The 17,870-nt window shown below is 39.6% G+C and overlaps 2 protein-coding genes across 4 annotated transcripts; both read left to right on the top strand.

Moving 5' to 3' along the window:
* Positions 1-191: 191 nt before the first annotated feature.
* LOC148418823 (S-adenosylhomocysteine hydrolase-like protein 1) lies at positions 192-10,101 on the top strand. Of its 2 annotated transcripts, XM_088422453.1 has the most exons (17): positions 192-689; positions 2,520-2,631; positions 2,788-2,931; positions 3,425-3,525; positions 3,731-3,833; positions 4,488-4,582; positions 4,661-4,767; positions 4,862-4,978; positions 5,661-5,724; positions 5,874-5,962; positions 6,114-6,184; positions 6,268-6,362; positions 6,464-6,562; positions 6,661-6,729; positions 7,302-7,380; positions 7,522-7,642; positions 7,779-10,101. In XM_088422453.1, the coding sequence occupies exons 1-17, from the start codon at positions 510-512 to the stop codon at positions 7,783-7,785; spliced, it is 1,653 nt and encodes a 550-aa protein (XP_088278579.1). In that variant the 5' UTR covers positions 192-509; the 3' UTR covers positions 7,786-10,101. The 2 variants fall into 2 exon arrangements, with proteins under 2 accessions (XP_088278579.1, XP_088278580.1); XM_088422454.1 differs by lacking the exon at positions 7,779-10,101 and having other exon boundaries at positions 7,522-7,646.
* Positions 10,102-10,130: 29 nt separating this feature from the next.
* Positions 10,131-17,870, top strand: strip1 (striatin interacting protein 1). 2 transcript variants are annotated; one of them, XM_088422452.1, is made up of 20 exons: positions 10,131-10,221; positions 11,595-11,664; positions 11,753-11,827; positions 11,963-12,097; positions 12,294-12,414; positions 13,050-13,225; positions 13,343-13,470; positions 13,579-13,761; positions 13,962-14,182; positions 14,269-14,334; positions 14,410-14,473; positions 14,556-14,627; positions 14,720-14,794; positions 14,988-15,085; positions 15,350-15,476; positions 15,557-15,657; positions 15,724-15,790; positions 15,898-16,002; positions 16,434-16,638; positions 17,156-17,870. In XM_088422452.1, exons 4-20 carry the CDS (start codon positions 12,016-12,018, stop codon positions 17,401-17,403), a joined length of 2,139 nt encoding a protein of 712 aa, XP_088278578.1. In that variant the 5' UTR covers positions 10,131-10,221; positions 11,595-11,664; positions 11,753-11,827; positions 11,963-12,015; the 3' UTR covers positions 17,404-17,870. The 2 variants fall into 2 exon arrangements, with proteins under 2 accessions (XP_088278578.1, XP_088278577.1); XM_088422451.1 differs by lacking the exon at positions 10,131-10,221 and adding an exon at positions 10,683-10,805.

Raw genomic sequence — 17,870 nt, 5'->3', positions numbered from 1 at the left:
ATGGGAGGGATTGAGTCATTTTAATTATTCCTCGGTTTTGTTTATAATTTTGGCGTCCCCGTTTTAGCATTCGCCAAGTTGAAACGTCAAGATACTGAGAATTCCAAAATTCCCGCACTCTTGGGCTGTATTGAACGCTGCTTGTCGGAGGAGACGCCCCCTGGGCCCGCTAGTCACCACCCACAAACTCACTCAGCTGGGGCAGCAGGTGACAGTTTGAGTCGGGCAGAGGAACAACGCAACCCCACACATGCTAACAACATAACAGCGACAGCCACAGCGCCAGAAAAAGCAAGCAAGCAAAAAAAAAAAATCGACTTTTCTTTCCATACTTGACATTGCGTCTTTTGAGAATCCATTTCCTCTCGTTAGTGCCTCGTTGCCTGCCAGCATTTGCTCGGACATCGATGCCATTTGTTTCTGACGTTGACAAGCAGAGAAGACGAAGGACTTAGCGACACGACGTCTACCGAAGACTTACGTTCCTGTCCTGGTACCGACTTGCAACAATGTCAGAGCCGACCGTGGAGGTGAAGTTGGAGGTGAAGCAGGCGAGCAAAGAGGTAAAAGAAAGCGAAAACGTGGCCGAGAAATACTCTGTCATGACGGTGAGCAAGAACACCGAAATGAACATGGAAGAGCTGTCGTCCGCCTTCAGTGCCGTGCCAACTCACAAGCCGGTTAAAAAGGTAACGACCGTCCCAAGTTCCGAAACACATTGGGGATTGTTACTGCGGTATTTTGCAACCTATTTCAGGCAATAATCGTTTAATGAGCGTTTAACACCCAGATAAGCTAAACTCTTCAACTGGATTTCTCTCCCTTTAACTAAGCCTTGTAATTAGGTCCTGCTACACCTTAAGCCTATAAATAATACAATGAAATATCTACTTACTTAACAGGTTTTTTTTCTAAAGATATGAACTTTATATTGTTTCTAAGTATACTCCACCAATCCACTATTAGTTAAAGTAACCTTTTTTTAAATTATTATTATTTTTTTTTTACCAAGCTACACCACAGCCTGCAAACTGAGTAAAAGCCATTACATTTTATTGACATGCCATATCTATCTCTTGGTCCTGTATTTTTGGCTGCTCGACTTAATATATTTCCTGTGACTCAAAGCAGGACACTCACTATGGAGACAGTTATTCTGACACCTCACAGCAAGAAAAGTGCAGATAAACCCACGTTTTCAAAGTTAGTACAAGAAGAGCAGTGCACAGGCATGCCAGATAATTGATGGGTATCAGTAGTGAAGTTGTAAATGCATGGTAAACAATTTTATGAAGCAAACACGGTGCCCGTTTGTTCCGCATCATCAAAGATTAAGGAAAAATGTCACTCAAAAGCCTTTAAAAAGGAAACAATATATTTTGGGGTGAAGCTGGAATGTTGGGTAGGAATACGTTTTCACAAGGTTTTTGTCATAAATCTGTGTTCAATCTTGTTTTGGAGTTATACTTTCACATCCCTTTTTCTTTTGGGGAGTGACACAAATGCATTGCATTGCTGATCCTGGAACACAATGATTTTCTATATATTTTTTGACAGAATCAATTTTTTTTCAATCAGGGTCTGAATTATCTCGACTAAATCTGAGGGAAATGCTTTGGATTGAATTAAATTGTATAGGAATAGCAGAATTTGTCTGAATGTTTGCTTTCTCCTATTTCTGTAGTACGTCAGTTTGTTCTTTTTTTCTCCTTCTCAGTGCAGCATTGGCCAAAGGCACAATTTTTTCATCATTTAAATTAGATGAGGGGCTCAATGGGGATTATATGCAAATGCTTGAAAGATCATGATGCAAAACGTTATAATTGTTGGAAAAGTAACATTGACAGTATTTATTAGATTGGTGATAACAACAACACATTATTTTATTGTCATAAAAATATGACTTTGCAGTAAAAAAAACTGCTTGCAGTATAGAAAATGAAGATCACAAATCAGTTAAGGAGTTTTAAACGGTGCCATAGCTTTAAATAGCTCTATATTACAATATATTCGTTCTGAGGGTAACAAAACCCTGGATTGAAATTTGACTGTCAGCAATTATGTGGTGAATCATACTGGTGTCTTCTCAGACATATCTAAAGGAAACCACTTCCTTTTGTTCTTTGTTGCCACAGTATACTGTTTACACTGGTATGCAGAGACTTTAGTGGTAGTGCCTAGAAACCAGAGATGGCACAACTTGAGAGTTGAAGCTGAATGACTGGGGTAGCATCTCACTCAGTCCTCACTTGACTGGTCATAAGAAACTTTATACTGTTGTTCAGAATGTTGCGCCATGGTGTGAGTATTCCAGTGTCTACTGAGTTTCGGAGAGGTAATTTATGATGTGGGCCGATGTGCAATACTCTGCTATGTACTAACAAAAAGTTAATAGCACACTCAATGAGCCTTGGTATCTTCTAAAGTAGTGCATGACCCTTGGAATCAGGAATCACAGATGCTTTGAACTTTCTTTTTTTTTTTTAATTTTGATGCATCAATTTATATTTGACCTTCAGCAAATCCAGTTTGTGGAGGACAAGCAGGAATTCAGTCGGTTCCCCACCAAGGCTGGCCGTCGATCCCTGTCCCGCTCCATTTCCCAGTCGTCCACGGATAGCTACAGCTCAGGTAAGAAGCTGTGTCAGTCCACCCCTTTATCTAAATTTAGTCCTAAGCCAGACAGTAATGTCCTTTTTTTGGAATTGTTCACTTTTATGCCTCGTGTTTTTTTTTTTCAATTTAGCTGCATCTGTCCTTTTTTGAAATCTTTGTTGTATTTCCCAGCTGCGTCCTACACTGACAGTTCAGATGATGAAACTTCACCACGGGACAAAACACAGGTCAACTCCAAGGGCAGCAGTGACTTCTGTGTCAAGAACATTAAACAAGCTGAGTTTGGAAGACGTGAGATTGAGATTGCGGAACAAGGTAAAACAACATGTCATTTCAGTTAAATTTCTCCATAGCCTTATTGCTTGTGTAAAGCAGTCCACATCAATCCTATGAATGAATGCTGAATTTATTTAAATTTTTCAGTTAAACAGGTCGTGAACATTTAGATTGAAATGGTAAAAATATATAAATAAATGAATAAATTCAGAAGATCGCAACAACATTTATGTTTCATTGGTATGAGGATTGTGAGAAGGTCTTTGGAAAAAAACTCATCCTTTGGTGAGCGGTCACTCAACCAGCCTAAATTCAAGAACACCTGGAGTAGACTGCTTCATACTGGGAGGTGTTTCTTATAATAGCAAAATAGAGAAAGGAAATGCTTTGGTTCTCATTAGATATGCAGGTACAGCCAGAGTCTTTTTCTATCCAGTCCCACACTTTGTTCCAAAAGCGCATACTGTATGTGCATCTGCCTACAATACTGTTCTATCGCTCCCACTCATCCCTCTTAACGTTCTGTTCTCAGACATGTCAGCACTGATCGCTCTCAGGAAGAGAGCACAAAGTGAGAAACCTTTGGCAGGTGCCAAAATTGTGGGCTGCACTCACATCACTGCACAGACCGCAGTAAGATGTTTGTTTTTCAAGGAATAGTTTGATCATTAATCAAAATAGGAATTTTGCTAATACATAGTTGACCTATGCAGCGTTTGTTAACATAGTACCAGATAATGAGTTCAGGATCTGGTATACATCTGGAATAAAATGAGAGCTGCAAATATCATTATTGTCATCACTTAACTCTTTTTTTTTTTTTTTTTTGTGATTTCAGGTGCTGATCGAGACTTTGGTGGCTCTTGGGGCACAATGTCGCTGGACTGCCTGCAACATTTACTCGACACAAAATGAAGTGGCTGCTGCACTGTCAGAGATAGGTAAAACACTAAAGTAGATGAAGCACATTAAAGGTCACTGCTGTGGTGCCATAAATACTTTGGCTTGGATACAGTACAAATAGCCAGGGTCCCACATTATTACTTAGTAGATAAAGTGTTTTTGTGGACTTTTGTACCACTGAACCTTTTTTTTAAATGAACGAATGAATCGTTTCATGTTAAGATACTGTGATGGGAACCCTGGATCTTCATGGGAACATTAAGCATCAGGCGGTTGCTATGTTTTGGTCCAAGTGTGTAATTTATTTCACTACAGATCATTTGTGATCTGTTAATGGTTTGCTACAGAGTAGTAGCAAGCCAGAATGAGGACATATGAATCTAGGGGTAGCGGGATCGGCATGCTGTTTGGGGAGTTACAACTCCAGCACAGTTTTGATGTTGTTTTTTGTCTTATTTTTCTTTTAAAAAAAGTGAAGTCTTACAAAAGCCCTTTAGACCATTGTTGTCCTATTCAATGGTAATTTCAGAAATGCAGTCCAGTAGCTCTCTAAATTAATGCTATAATAATGACCCCATACTGCATTTTTCTGCATACTTTTTTTTTTTTTTTTGCTTAATTAACCCAATGCCATACAATCATTAGGTTTTAATTGTGGGGAATCTGGAAATCAACCATGTGGTCCATTTCAGGTGTGGCTGTTTTTGCCTGGAAAGGGGAGTCTGAGGATGATTTCTGGTGGTGTATTGACCGCTGTGTTAACACTGAGGGATGGCAGCCTAACATGGTATCATAACATTTGAGGCTATCGTAGAACATTTCCAGTATATGGTTCGACTGAGAAATAAATGTTGTTCTCTACTAGATCCTGGATGATGGAGGTGACCTGACACACTGGATGTACAAGAAATACCCAAATGTATTCAAGAAGATCCGTGGCATTGTAGAGGAGAGCGTCACTGGGGTTCACAGGTTATCTATTGCTAATATAAATAAACAACTGCAGCACTCAAACACAGCAGGACTGTCCAATGTGAGGTCAACAGACTGGGTCTCCTCTTTTCAGGCTGTATCAGCTCTCCAAAGCGGGAAAACTGTGCGTTCCCGCGATGAACGTAAATGATTCTGTGACAAAGCAGAAGTTTGATAACCTTTATTGCTGCAGAGAATCCATCTTGGATGGGTGAGTGAGTGATAAGTCAGTCCTTGTAAGCTGATTGAGATTGTCACATCCAAACAATTGCTCAGAATATTTATTTGGCAGCTCTATAGATACATCTGATGCTATGTGCAATCACTTATCACTTCTAAGAAAACATGTGATGTCAGCCATTGAAACTATAACCGCTCAGTTAATTCTCACCAAGACTGCTCATGAATAGTTCAGGACTCTTGCACTATCCTTCTACAGCGCTGTGTGTGATGGGTCAATGCTTTCCAACTATCGTACGGCCAGCTCTTGCCATTTACCGCTTCTCTCTGATTAATAATCGGCCAGACAGACTCTTGACTTGTAGCAAATGTTCCATCATCAAATGGCACACAGCAGAGTGCCAAAGCCAAACAATCCTGATTGAAGTCAGCCTTCATGGTTACCATCTGCCTTCTTATGACAGAATTGCTTTTTTTTACATGGTCTTTATTTAGATGCTGGTAAATGTTAACAATATGATAAAATTCAGTTTTAGGGCCACATTATCCAAGAACAAAGTTATGATTATAAAAAACGTAGACAAATTAATTAGAAGTACATTCAGCGCTAGAAGACTGATCAGTGGAATGCTGACTCAGCTGATTTAGATTCACTGACAGACAGTTTGCCACCTCCACACAATGTGTTAATTATCTGCCACTGTGTCTTTAAGCTTGAAGAGAACCACAGATGTCATGTTTGGAGGCAAGCAGGTGGTTGTATGTGGCTACGGTGAGGTGAGATGCTTCATTTAATACATTTCTGATTCTCCGTCACACATTGACAATATTGAGGTTTGCCCATATCTTAAGTGCTATCATTTTTAAAGTGCTGTTGAAATATATCTGAAGAATTTGGTGTGTAGTACATGCTTTTGTCATTGTAGGTTGGAAAAGGTTGTTGTGCTGCATTGAAAGCTCTTGGGGCTATTGTCTACATTACAGAGATCGATCCTATTTGTGCTTTACAAGCCTGGTGAGCAAAGCAGAACTTGTCTGTTTGTGTGTTAAGACTTTCAGGAAAAGAAAATCACAAATCAAGTCAAGCTATCCAAAATTATTAATGTAATACGTAAACTGCATTTGTCATTGGGCTGGTGCATTGTCTTTTTATTGCGTGTCAACAGCATGGATGGATTCCGAGTGGTCAAGCTGAACGAGGTCATTCGGCATGTTGATATTACCATCACATGCACTGGTAACTCCACTCAACACCCCCCTCTCACCGAGGCTTCGAGCCAAGTAGACCGTGTACGCTCACTCTGGTGGACTTTTCCGCAGGAAACAAGAATGTGGTGACCAGAGAGCAGCTGGACCGCATGAAAAACGGTTCTATTGTTTGCAACATGGGCCACTCCAACACTGAGATTGATGTGGTAAATACCTCTGTAAAAATGGAGCATTTCTTTCTACCTCAATATTTATTTGAACTGTCACACACAATAGCACCGTGTTAATCTGATCGAAACTCCTCCAGGCAAGCCTTCGCACCCCCGAGCTGACATGGGAGAGGGTGCGTTCACAAGTCGATCATGTCATTTGGCCTGACGGCAAGAGAGTCATTCTGCTGGCTGAAGTGAGTGGACATGCAATATATACATGCATCACTCTTCTTTATATTGTGTCACTATTTGAAGGAAACGATACGGACTTTAAATCTTACTGCTTTTTTAGGGACGCCTCCTCAATCTCAGCTGCTCCACTGTTCCTACCTTTGTCCTATCCATCACAGCCACAACTCAGGTAACCACACTGTTTCAAAGCCTTTATCTTGAATTAAGTCCTGTCAAAAGATTAAAAGTGAGACATTAATTCCTTAGGATCTCCAATTAATTGCTCTAACTCTCACATAAAAAAAAAGAGAAAAACCCTCAACCAGATGTTTTTTTGTGTAGATACAATGTGTTACTGTTGTAGACCCAATAATTCATGGTCATTTATTTTCTCATTTTCTTCATTTTAAGTGATGCAGTCGTAATCCTATTTTAGACTCATCTTAAGTACTGGCTGCAACCTTTAGTTTCAATCATCAAGAGGAATGGTGCTGTTTTGTTTTGTCGGTGTCTAAATAATTCGAAAAAAAATATAAAAATCGTAAACTGAACTCTTGTCACATTGAAACTGAGTCCAAAAAGGATAAAAACGTTCTTTAAACCTTAGTATGTGCATCACAAACTTTTTTTTTTTTTTTTTATAAAACCACAGGCTCTGATTCTGAATCTGAAATGCACAACAGCAGCACTATAGAAGGAAACAGATATGTAACATGATCATTCTGATATTAGTTTTAGATTCCAATTTCTCTTTTTTTTCAGGCCCTGGCCCTGATAGAGTTGTACAATGCTCCAGAGGGACGATACAAGCAAGATGTTTACCTGCTTCCAAAGAAAATGGGTAACTGTACTATGGTGTAGAGTACATCACAAATAAATTACCGTAAAGCAGTGTTGTTTCTAGTTTCAAAGAAAAACGTGATACTTTGTGACAGATTAGGATTATATTTTAATCTTTAAATCATTTTGACCTGTGGTTCAGATGAATACGTGGCCAGCTTGCATCTGGCAACCTTTGATGCCCACCTGACGGAACTCAGCGATGAGCAGGCGAAATATTTGGGCCTGAATAAGAATGGTCCTTTCAAACCCAACTATTACAGGTAATTGTTGAATATCTTTCGAAAGAAATATGATTTGAAATTGCTTTCCGATTTAATGGCAGCTCCTCAAATGTACAAATCATTAACTTTTCAATCAGGCTTTTTTCCCAAGTGAATTTGTGTTTGGTCTACACAGATATTAGCCTGCCACAAGCTACACCCCAGCACACCCATGTGTTGACGACCGCCAAGACACAAGACCTCTTGGTGTATCATCTACTTTGTTTTCTACACACAAAGATTTTGGCGTATGTTCATCTTAATCTCATCGATTTTGTTTCACAGAAAAGCTTGTGATAGTATACATGAATACACAAATGTATTTTAAGATTATGGTGCATCAGTATTTTGCATCAAAATTAATTGTTTTAGATGGTTGTGCCAAATAACTGTAAGGGAAGAGTTACAGTTTAAAAAAAATGACTGTTCAGTTTATGTGATGAAAAGAAATGAATTAAACAAATCTCTGGGAAGTGAAGTTTCATAACCTTGTGCAAGGAAATCTCTGAAAACTTTTAAACTGACTGATACCTTTAATTGGTCATCAACCTTGTGGTTGAGATAAATGGCGACTGTCGATGGCAGGTGAAATCTTGCTTAATAAAAAGCCATAGATCTATGGACCAAATCAAAGTTTTGGTTCATAAATATTATCCAACTCATTTCATCTGGCGAGCACTGTAATTGTACTGCGCATGCTCGATCTAGTCTCTAGTAGCATGTATGCATATAAATGAGCCATAACGTCTAAGATGTTGTTTTCAAAATGCAATGGCACTTAATACCGTCCCAAGTTTGATTACTTAGGTGGTACTGCTGACCGAATACATTCCTCTTGCCTCTGTAGTGTCAAGGGAACAATCACTGCATGTGAGTTAACTAAACATAGTACTTTATGATCCTGAAAGACGCTCGGTTTGTTTTGGAAGTAGAATGATAAGATGATTCATGAACCTCAGAGCAGTCACAGCAATGTCTATCATGGAGGTCACCAAACTTTTCGAAACTGTTTGTCTACTACTCGTGGTCCGTGGGGGTCACCAGGCGACCGCGTGCGCCACGTTGGTGACCTCTGAGCTATCGCATCAATGTCATTCTAGGGATGTTTCCAAATAGGTGAAATTAAGTAGTCCACTGTGAATCCATTCTGTTGCAACTGATGTAAATTCTATACTGCATGCTCTGCAAAGTCTAGAACAGTGTTTGTACTGTATACACGGCCACCATAAGCTCGGAACAGTGGCACTATCAAGACACAACACAAACATGCTGTACACGTACACAAAATACAGTATGTGTTGATTTGTCTATAGATTTAGGCAACATTCTTTTTCCACCCAATTTTTAAACGTCTGAAACAATAACCAGCTGGTTCATTTTTATTAGAGACGGTATAGTTCGTTGTTCACTGCTTTCTCGTGACATTTTTTTTCCGTTCCACCTGCGAATATTTGTGAGGCTTGCAATTGCACCTATTATACTATTATTCTTCTACTTGCTCTTGTGCTTGAAATTTAAGGACCATGACAAATGTTTTATTTAAGTCTTGCTTTATGTATTCCAACATGTGTTGATCTCTCATATGTTAGAGCCACATAATTGTACCAAATGTTAAAATCTACTCATTTGACCTTTTAACAAAACCATGACGTATTCCTGCATTGAAAATATTAGGAAATTGAAATGTTTCTTTTAATTTCCAGAATTTTATTTAAAAATTGCCTTGCGTGGTCTACTGTCAAATTTGCATTTGAAAGAGTATATGAACCAAAGGTAGCTTATCAATGAGGACATCATTGTCATGAAGCTGGGTGCCGTAACCATGGTTACTGGCCAGCTGACAGTGCCTTGTGACTCACTTAGTACACTTTGTATCAGCACTACATGCATGTGTTTTTGCAAGTATTGCTGATGCTCCAAATGGTTGTTTTGCTATGCAGTTTTCTTCTGTCAAAATGATTGAATCCTTCAGCGGCGGAGATATGTTACTCATGTATTCATCACAATAATTTTAAGTGACTACACAGTATATTTTTCTCCCATCATACAGCCCTTGTAATGTACCTCTCTATAATCGTAGTGTTTTTCCATGTATTCACAATCAGGATTTACACTGATATTTTCCCTATAGAACTTAAAGTACCTGCTGTAGTAGATTCACCTTGCTTTGATTAATTATAACTATATTTGTACTTGGGTTGTCGAATAACAGGACACACAAATGTTTTATTTGTTTTGCTGATGGTTGTCAACTGGATCATTTATGCACACCACTGATTTTTACAGTTGTACAATTTGTTCGTAGTTTTTGGTGTGGACAGAGTTAGGGATACGAGTCATTAGCTTTAGAGGAGGCTTTGAGCACCACAACTAGTTTTGAGACTCAATCACAACAGTATACTGTATGCTGTGGCAAATCCATGTGCACGGTTCCCTTTAATAAACTGTTGGTAACGTAACACATGTCTGGCAAGTCATTTCATAAGAGGCAACTAACGTGTTGTAAGATGATTCCTATTATTCCATGTTCAAAAACTGCAGTAAATGAGACGAGCAATAAAAAGGTGGCCCAGAAATAGGTACAGTATACTTTTTTTGGACGTATTTGAAGACGCAGAGTGGAAGTTAATAAGCAAAATTTGCCTTGTAATTGCAGTATATTGTTAATGTTTCAGCAAAATATTTCTGTAGTTTGTTTTGAAAGGACATACAAAATAATTTCTTGTTTTTTGAGGGGTTCTGAGACTTAAATCGGGAATGTTTGAGCACCTTAAAAATGGACGCGAATCGCCCATGCTGTGTGAAAAAAAAACAAAAACCTTATTCTGGTTTACTCGGTTGTGTAATAAATATATTCTCTGTTCAAAATTGTATTTGAATACAGTATGTTTTAATGATATACGTACATAACATTCAAGTATAATACCAAGCATTACATTTAGAGTGTGTTGTGGTCGCGTCTGGAAAAAAGTACAACGCAGTTCACGTTCTTCGGACGCTCAGTTTTTGATGAGATCTCGTCTCGCGAGAAGATGCTGTGGCCTCGCAAAAAATGGAGGTCGGAGGAAACGGCGCTGGGCTAGTTGTAAACAATAAACAGAGAGCTATGCTGCCAAACAAGAGTAAGGGCGATTTCACACGCAACCAGAGAAAAGATTCGGAGGTGAGGTTACACATTTACGAACAGTTTAAATGACCACGTCTGTTGTAGTTTTCACAAAAGAATACGGACGTACAAGGCCAGTTTTTTGCTGCATACTACATCCTTAGCTAGCTCTGTTAGTTACTCTAATAGCTTCTACAATTGTTAACATTACGGCCTTTGAAGCCTACCGAAAACATTTCCCAGTTTTCGTCTAATGTCATTGCTGATTTAAGTGTTCTGTCACTGACAATGATATAATGCCCGACGGTGTTATATCCTAGCTTAGGCTAACAGGCTACTACTGTACGCTAGGAAGAGATACGATGTGAAGACGTTCAGCTGTCACGAATCCGCACCTGTTGAAAATCAGTCATAATAACTTGAGTAGGAATTCAATTTTTGACTTTTCAGTCAAAACGAAATTATTTAAAATAGGGGAAGCGATCAACGCATGTCCAATGCCATCCACTTCTATGGCTTTCTGTCACTTTTGCGGTCTCTCAGCATCTGTGCTGCAACCCACTGATGCCTCTGTGGCCACATCACTATATGAACAGACTTTTTAAAGCCTTACAATGGCAAGGTCTTTTTGGTCCAATGTTAGATGTCATATATTGTCTAAATTTGAACTGTATAGTGATGAGTTTTCTTTAAATACCAATTCTAAATGAACCAGGAACTTTATTGGTTGACAACAACTAGTTTTAAGCACTGATCAGGAATTGTCCACCTCAGTAATTAACTACAGTCTACCTGTCCATTATCTTCTAAAGCATGAATGGTATGAATGTTTCTTTTTGTACTTAGGGCCTGTCTGATTCTTCAGACCTTGAGTTTGAATATGCCGATACAGACAAGTGGGCTGCAGAGCTGTCAGGTAAGAATACATTTTTTTCGACTTTTGCTTTTGAGGCCCTAGGGGGTGTCATATCTTAATGTTTTTCACTCTATACTGTGTTTTCTAGAGCTGTATAGTTATACTGAAGGGCCAGAGTTCTCCCTCAATAAAAAATGCTTTGAGGAGGAATTCAGAACACATGGTATGTGGTCAAGTATCGGCTTGAGAAAATTCAGTTTCATTACATTAATGATTTAATTACATTAGATTTCATTACATAAATTAAACGATTCGAATATATGTATGCCTCAATTGTCTGTGTGCCATGTTCACTCAGTGGGGGATAAGAAGTGGACAGAGCTTGATGCACCTCATCACAGGGCCCATGCTATGCGTATGCTGGACGGCCTGGAGGTGACCGCTCGTGAGAAAAGGCTGAAAGTTGCTCGAGCCATTCTTTACATGGTGCAAGGTCAGTTGTTAATAGCTCTAATATGTACATATGTATCTGGTGAAAGGTCAGCCATGAGTGGCTTTTATCAAATCTTAATTTTATATACATATATATATATATATATATATATATATATATATATATATATATATATATATATATATATATATCCATCTACCCATCTATCAATAAATCATTCAAACAATCAATTCAGGAACCTTTGGTGAGTGTAGTTCTGAAGCCGAAGTGCAGCATTGGATGAGATACAACACCTTCCTGCTGCTGGAAGTTGGAACATTTTCGGCTTTGGTGGAACTGCTCAACATGGAAATTGAGTAGGTCATTTTCTTATCATTTCCGTCATGTCAGCCTCTTGATAACAACTTGTTACGAACTGCAAATAGTCCAAATATAATACTGCATTGTCCACACTACTGACATTTTCAAGAAATCAGCTAAATATGGGCGCGCACCTGCCACACACATGTCTCAACAAGGACGTTTTAACTGAGAATGATGGGGGGATCATTCATGTAGGCGGACTGTTATTTTTTAGTTATTCATGAATATCACACTTGAAAATCAAGTTAGAGTACAAGTAAATTTAATAAATACATTACCTTGCTCTATAATTCATTGATCAGATAACAACAAATACATGATACACAATGTATTTTTTCATTTATAAATTTGGTGAAAGAGGTATACTCTGGTGACTAGTGATCTAGAATATTACTATTAAAATAAATAAATAAATAAATAAAGACCACAGCGTGTGGCAAAATATTTGCGTGGTCCGTCTTTTTCCTAAAAAATCACGATCAGTTCTGGGCTGCTCTGTACTGTCATAGGATAATTAACCACTTCAAGTAGATCTTGAAAGACCTTTTGAGACTTGACATTCTTATGACTTACAATTATTACTCCAAAAAATAAATGATCACAAATGTACTTCTTTGTTCTCCCTCAGCAATAGTGCCGCATGTAGTAGTGCTGTCAGAAAACCAGCCATCTCTCTTGCTGATAGCACAGATCTTCGGGTACTGCTCAACATCATGTACCTGATGGTAGAAACCATTCAGCAGGACGACCCAGCCGACATGGCTGAATGGAGAGTTATCAGGGAAACCTTTAGAGCGGAACTTGGTGGGTTTTAATAAGAAACGATATGCTGCTATAGCATCCTATGAAATATAGAGCTTCCGAATCTTATGATATTACATTTTTAATTGATGGACATATTGTGTTTGTTTTGAATTTCAGGTTCTCCTTTATACAACAACGAGCCCATTGCGGTCATGCTCTTTGGGATGGTTACCAAGTTCTGCAGTGGCCATGCACCTCATTTCCCTATGAAGAAAGTGTTACTGTTGTTGTGGAAGAGCATACTGGTGAGGCACGTGGCCTTCTGTATGATATGACAGTAGCCACATATTTTTCCATTCGTTACTTGGAGAGTTACAAGCGAGGCATGGAAGTACACCTCTTTTTTTATTCAGTTCACACTTGGAGGGTTCGAGCAGCTCCAAACCATAAAGGTTCACAAGCGTGAGAAGCTGGGTCTTCCTCCTTTGCCAGAAGACAGCATTCGGGTTGTGCGCAGTATGAGAGCCGCTTCCCCTCCCGCCTCCGCCTCTGACCTGATAGAGCAACAACAAAAACGGGCGCGGCGTGAATACAAGGTACCCGTTGTTGTCGGAATTGGTGCAATGTGGAAAAAAAAAACAAACAAACAATAACAAAACTTTAAACTTGCAACCTGTGTAATATTTTTATCAAACCACATCTCATGCAGGAATATACCGATCATAAAAAAGGATTTAGAGATGCCAATTGTATGAAAGTCCACACTTAGGAGCTCACCTATTTTCTCTGCATACAGGCACTGATTAAACAGGACAACCTTGATGCATTCAATGAAAAGGACCCTTACAAGGCCGACGACACCCGAGAGGATGAGGACGACAGCGACGACAACGACAACTCGATCGAGGCAGAGACCTTCCCGTTGGAAAGGGACGAGGTGATGCCTCCGCCTATTCCTCATCCTCCATCAGAAAGGGTGTCCTTCCCCAAAGGATTGCCGTGGGCCCCCAAAGTCAGGTACTTCATATCATATTCTCCTTCAGGCAATTTCCCCCCAAAAATCACAGATTACCCACTAATAGCCATTTTGTTCTTTTTAATAGAGAAAAGGACATAGAAAATTTCCTTGAATCAAGCAGAAGTAAATTTATAGGTTACACACTTGGCTGGTAAGGGCAATAAGATTTTTTTCCCACGTACTCAAATAACTGCAAACCAACCATCTTTCCGTGTTCATCTGACAGTGACACAGACACGGTTGTCGGTTTACCCAGACCTATTCATGAGAGCATCAAAACACTAAAGCAGGTATTGCAGCTCTTTATTCCGAAACCCTCCTCGAATCTTGAATTCTTTGTCTCCCAATATTTTGACATGACCTTCTTTTCAGCACAAATACATTTCCATCGCTGAGATTCAGATTGCAAAGGAGGAGGAGTTTCAGAAAACCCCTCTGTCAGGGGTGAGTTCATTTTGGGGAAAAAAAACAAACTTTTAAACCGCTGGACGATAACATATTGCTCATTATATTTGTTTGTGCTTCTTGGTTTTTAGGGAGAAGAAGAAGTGGACATGTGTGCCACTGAGCTGCTCTATCAGGGAATTCTACCCACATTACCTCAGTACATGGTCAGTGCTCAGCTGACATCAACACATTTGTCACCATTTTTCCTATATTTTCTTAATAGCATCTTTGTAAAGGCAGTTACTCAGCACTAAACGATGGAAACTCTCTGGCCACCTCATACGACTACACGCTACCACTTGGTCGAATGCCATGACATAATGCGTAATTGACATTTCTCCTCTTGCTGGCATTCAGATTGCCCTGTTAAAGATTCTCCTTGCGGCTGCTCCGACCTCCAAGGCCAAAACAGATTCCATCAACATCCTGGCTGACGTGCTGCCGGAGGAGATGCCGTAAGTGATGCATCTTTTTTCCTGCTGCTCTTGCTCAGAAGATGGAAGCGCTTCTAATTTTAGTTGCATTTTATTTCTGGATCTGGAAGATAATCTCCCTGAAAAATGTTAAGAATAATTTGTTTATTTTGCGCCAGAGATTGGTTTATTTATGTATTTTTTTTAAATCTCCGAACCAAACCATGTAAAGAAAAAAATTGTAATTGGTCAAAAATGTCAAAACATGTTTCACCGCACATTGATAAGAGATTGGTCCTATTTCAGGACCACCGTGTTACAGAGCATGAAACTTGGTGTTGACGTCAATCGACACAAGGAGATCATCGTGAAGGCCATTTCCGCCATCCTGCTGCTGCTCCTCAAGCATTTCAAACTTAACCACATCTACCAGGTACAGTAAACATCACTTACACTGCCATGCAATTTGAAGTCGTTAGCTCCATATCACAAAAGACTTTTGTGTGTTCTCAGTTTGAGTACATGGCACAACATCTGGTGTTTGCCAACTGCATCCCCCTCATTTTGAAGTTCTTCAATCAGAACATCATGTCCTACATCACGGCTAAGAACAGGTACGTCCTTTTACAACATAGTATCACAAACTGTTATGGAATGTAATCCCACTTTTGTTTTTGCAGCATTTCTGTGCTTGACTTTCCGTACTGTGTGGTGCACGAACTCCCGGAATTAACAGCGGAGAGTTTGGCAAGTGTTGCATGTCATCTTTTTTTTTTTTTTCTGGCCTTTGTTTACTCGAGTCAAATGAAGTCTTTCGCTCGTCAGCATTTCATACTGATGACCTGTTTTTGCAGGAAGCGGGCGACAACAACCAGTTTTGCTGGAGAAACCTGTTTTCTTGCATTAACTTGCTGAGGATCCTCAATAAACTGACCAAGTGGAAGCACTCAAGAACGATGGTAAAGAGACACTCGCGCGATCTTCAAGTAATTTGATCCCTTCTCATGCTTACTACCATAATTATATTGTCTCATGCTGCAGTTAGTGTGGTTGCAGACATGCACTTTAACAAAACTCACATCAAAATGGACCCAACATATCCCTCAAAGAATGACCGTGAGGCTTTAAAGATGAACATAATCATAGATACTTTGCTTCATTGTAGACTCCTGTAGCGTGGCTTTTTTGACCCTTACAAGGAAATGAAGCCCAACTTGCCACATAGACCACAGTGCTTCACCTTTCTGTAGATTTTTAGATTTATGAACATTTGTACTGCAACACTGTAATTTTAAGCCATCTTTACCAAGTGAATATACGTACATGCAAAAGTCAATATGCCTCAAGTATAATGGCAAGTCAGACACGCAAACAAATTCATGTCTATCAGATGTTGGTGGTGTTCAAGTCTGCCCCCATCCTGAAGAGGGCGCTAAAAGTGAAGCAAGCCATGATGCAGCTCTATGTCCTCAAGCTGCTCAAAGTGCAAACCAAATATCTTGGGCGCCAGTGGCGGAAAAGCAACATGAAGACCATGTCGGCCATCTACCAGAAGGTCCGACATCGACTTAATGACGACTGGGCCTATGGAAACGGTGAGATTAAAATGGCGCCTCGGAATTGTTGGTGCGCTTTTGTTAAGTTTTTTTTTCTGTAGACAGTGCACTGTTGTTGTTGTTTTTTATTCTGTAGACATTTAATTGGGCTTCTATTATAATTATTAATGGATTGTGCTTCTATTATAATTATCAACGAGGGCTACAGAATTGATTGAATTTAAATTGCGATCGCGATACTGACTGCCACGATTAATTGAGCTGATCCTTTGCGATATTAACATTTAAAAGCCGGCTACACTACATGTCAAATCAATCACTTTGTCATCCTAATCTTTACAGTGCTAGCTGTCAATTGAGACCCATTTTGGAAAATCCAATGAGCAAAAACATTGGAATAAATTCAGTTTGAAACGACCGAAAATGACATTTGGCTGCTAATTGAAATTTGCTAAAAAGTAAATGTGCTTGGTTCTAAGTAGGCCTCATTTGTTGCATTGGTTTGCTTTGAGGCTTACATGAATTGTAGCCATAATTTTTCCTCCACCGCGGACAGATCTGGACGCTCGTCCCTGGGATTTTCAGGCCGAGGAGTGTGCCCTGCGTGCCAACATCGAACGCTTTAACAGTCGCCGCTACGACAAGAATCAAAGCAACCCGGACTTCCTTCCCGTGGACAACTGCCTGCAAAGTGTGCTGGGGCAGCGGGTGGACCTGCCCGAAGATTTCCAAATGAACTATGACCTCTGGCTGGAACGAGAGGTCTTCTCCAAACCCATTTCATGGGAAGAGCTGCTCCAGTGAGACATGGGCAACATCGTCCATCTTTTATCAAGGAGCGGACTCTTTTTGAGTGTGGCGGTCAGGCGCTCGTTGTACAGGTGTTTTGAATGGATTTGGTCACTTTCCCCACTGAGCAAAGCTGGAAAAAAAGTCGTTCATCTGTGTAGTCACCAACAAATTATTTAATCTAATGCCTTGAAGAGTTAGTAATAAGTCATTATAATGAGTTTAATAGCTAGTATTGATTTTGTATTTTAGTTCTGTTGGATGCCACCACTGATGCAAGTGTACAAATGCAGCTGTTTGTGGACCTTTACTTTTACAGCCTCTCTCCCCTTTGACCACGTTTCACCACATCACTACACATTTTAAATACATTTAGGGGAAATAAATACAAGTTTTATCTGTACAACTCAGGCCGGGGAGTGCGGGCTGTTTTTAAGTCTTTTACAACATTTTAATAAATGTAACATTCCGTGTTCATCGTA

The sequence above is a fragment of the Hippichthys cyanospilos genome, chromosome 9, assembly GCF_059441005.1.
Source record: "Hippichthys cyanospilos isolate Australia breed blue-spotted pipefish chromosome 9, RoL_Hcya_1.0, whole genome shotgun sequence".
In the NCBI taxonomy this organism is placed as follows: domain Eukaryota; kingdom Metazoa; phylum Chordata; class Actinopteri; order Syngnathiformes; family Syngnathidae; genus Hippichthys; species Hippichthys cyanospilos.
Note: the sequence above shows the minus strand (reverse complement) of the source record. Positions and strands in the feature narration are given on the sequence as shown.

Excerpts from the sequence above, each read along its gene's own strand:
- LOC148418823 (XM_088422453.1), top strand. The coding sequence starts at position 510 with ATGTCAGAGCCGACCGTGGAGGTGAAGTTGGAGGTGAAGCAGGCGAGC. Across the intron at positions 2,632-2,787 it reads CACGGATAGCTACAGCTCAG|CTGCGTCCTACACTGACAGT; the intron begins GTAAGAAGCTGT and ends TGTATTTCCCAG. Across the intron at positions 6,730-7,301 it reads CCATCACAGCCACAACTCAG|GCCCTGGCCCTGATAGAGTT; the intron begins GTAACCACACTG and ends CTTTTTTTTCAG.
- strip1 (XM_088422451.1), top strand. The coding sequence starts at position 10,695 with ATGGAGGTCGGAGGAAACGGCGCTGGGCTAGTTGTAAACAATAAACAG. Across the intron at positions 13,762-13,961 it reads GGGCGCGGCGTGAATACAAG|GCACTGATTAAACAGGACAA; the intron begins GTACCCGTTGTT and ends CTCTGCATACAG. Across the intron at positions 15,791-15,897 it reads AATTAACAGCGGAGAGTTTG|GAAGCGGGCGACAACAACCA; the intron begins GCAAGTGTTGCA and ends CTGTTTTTGCAG.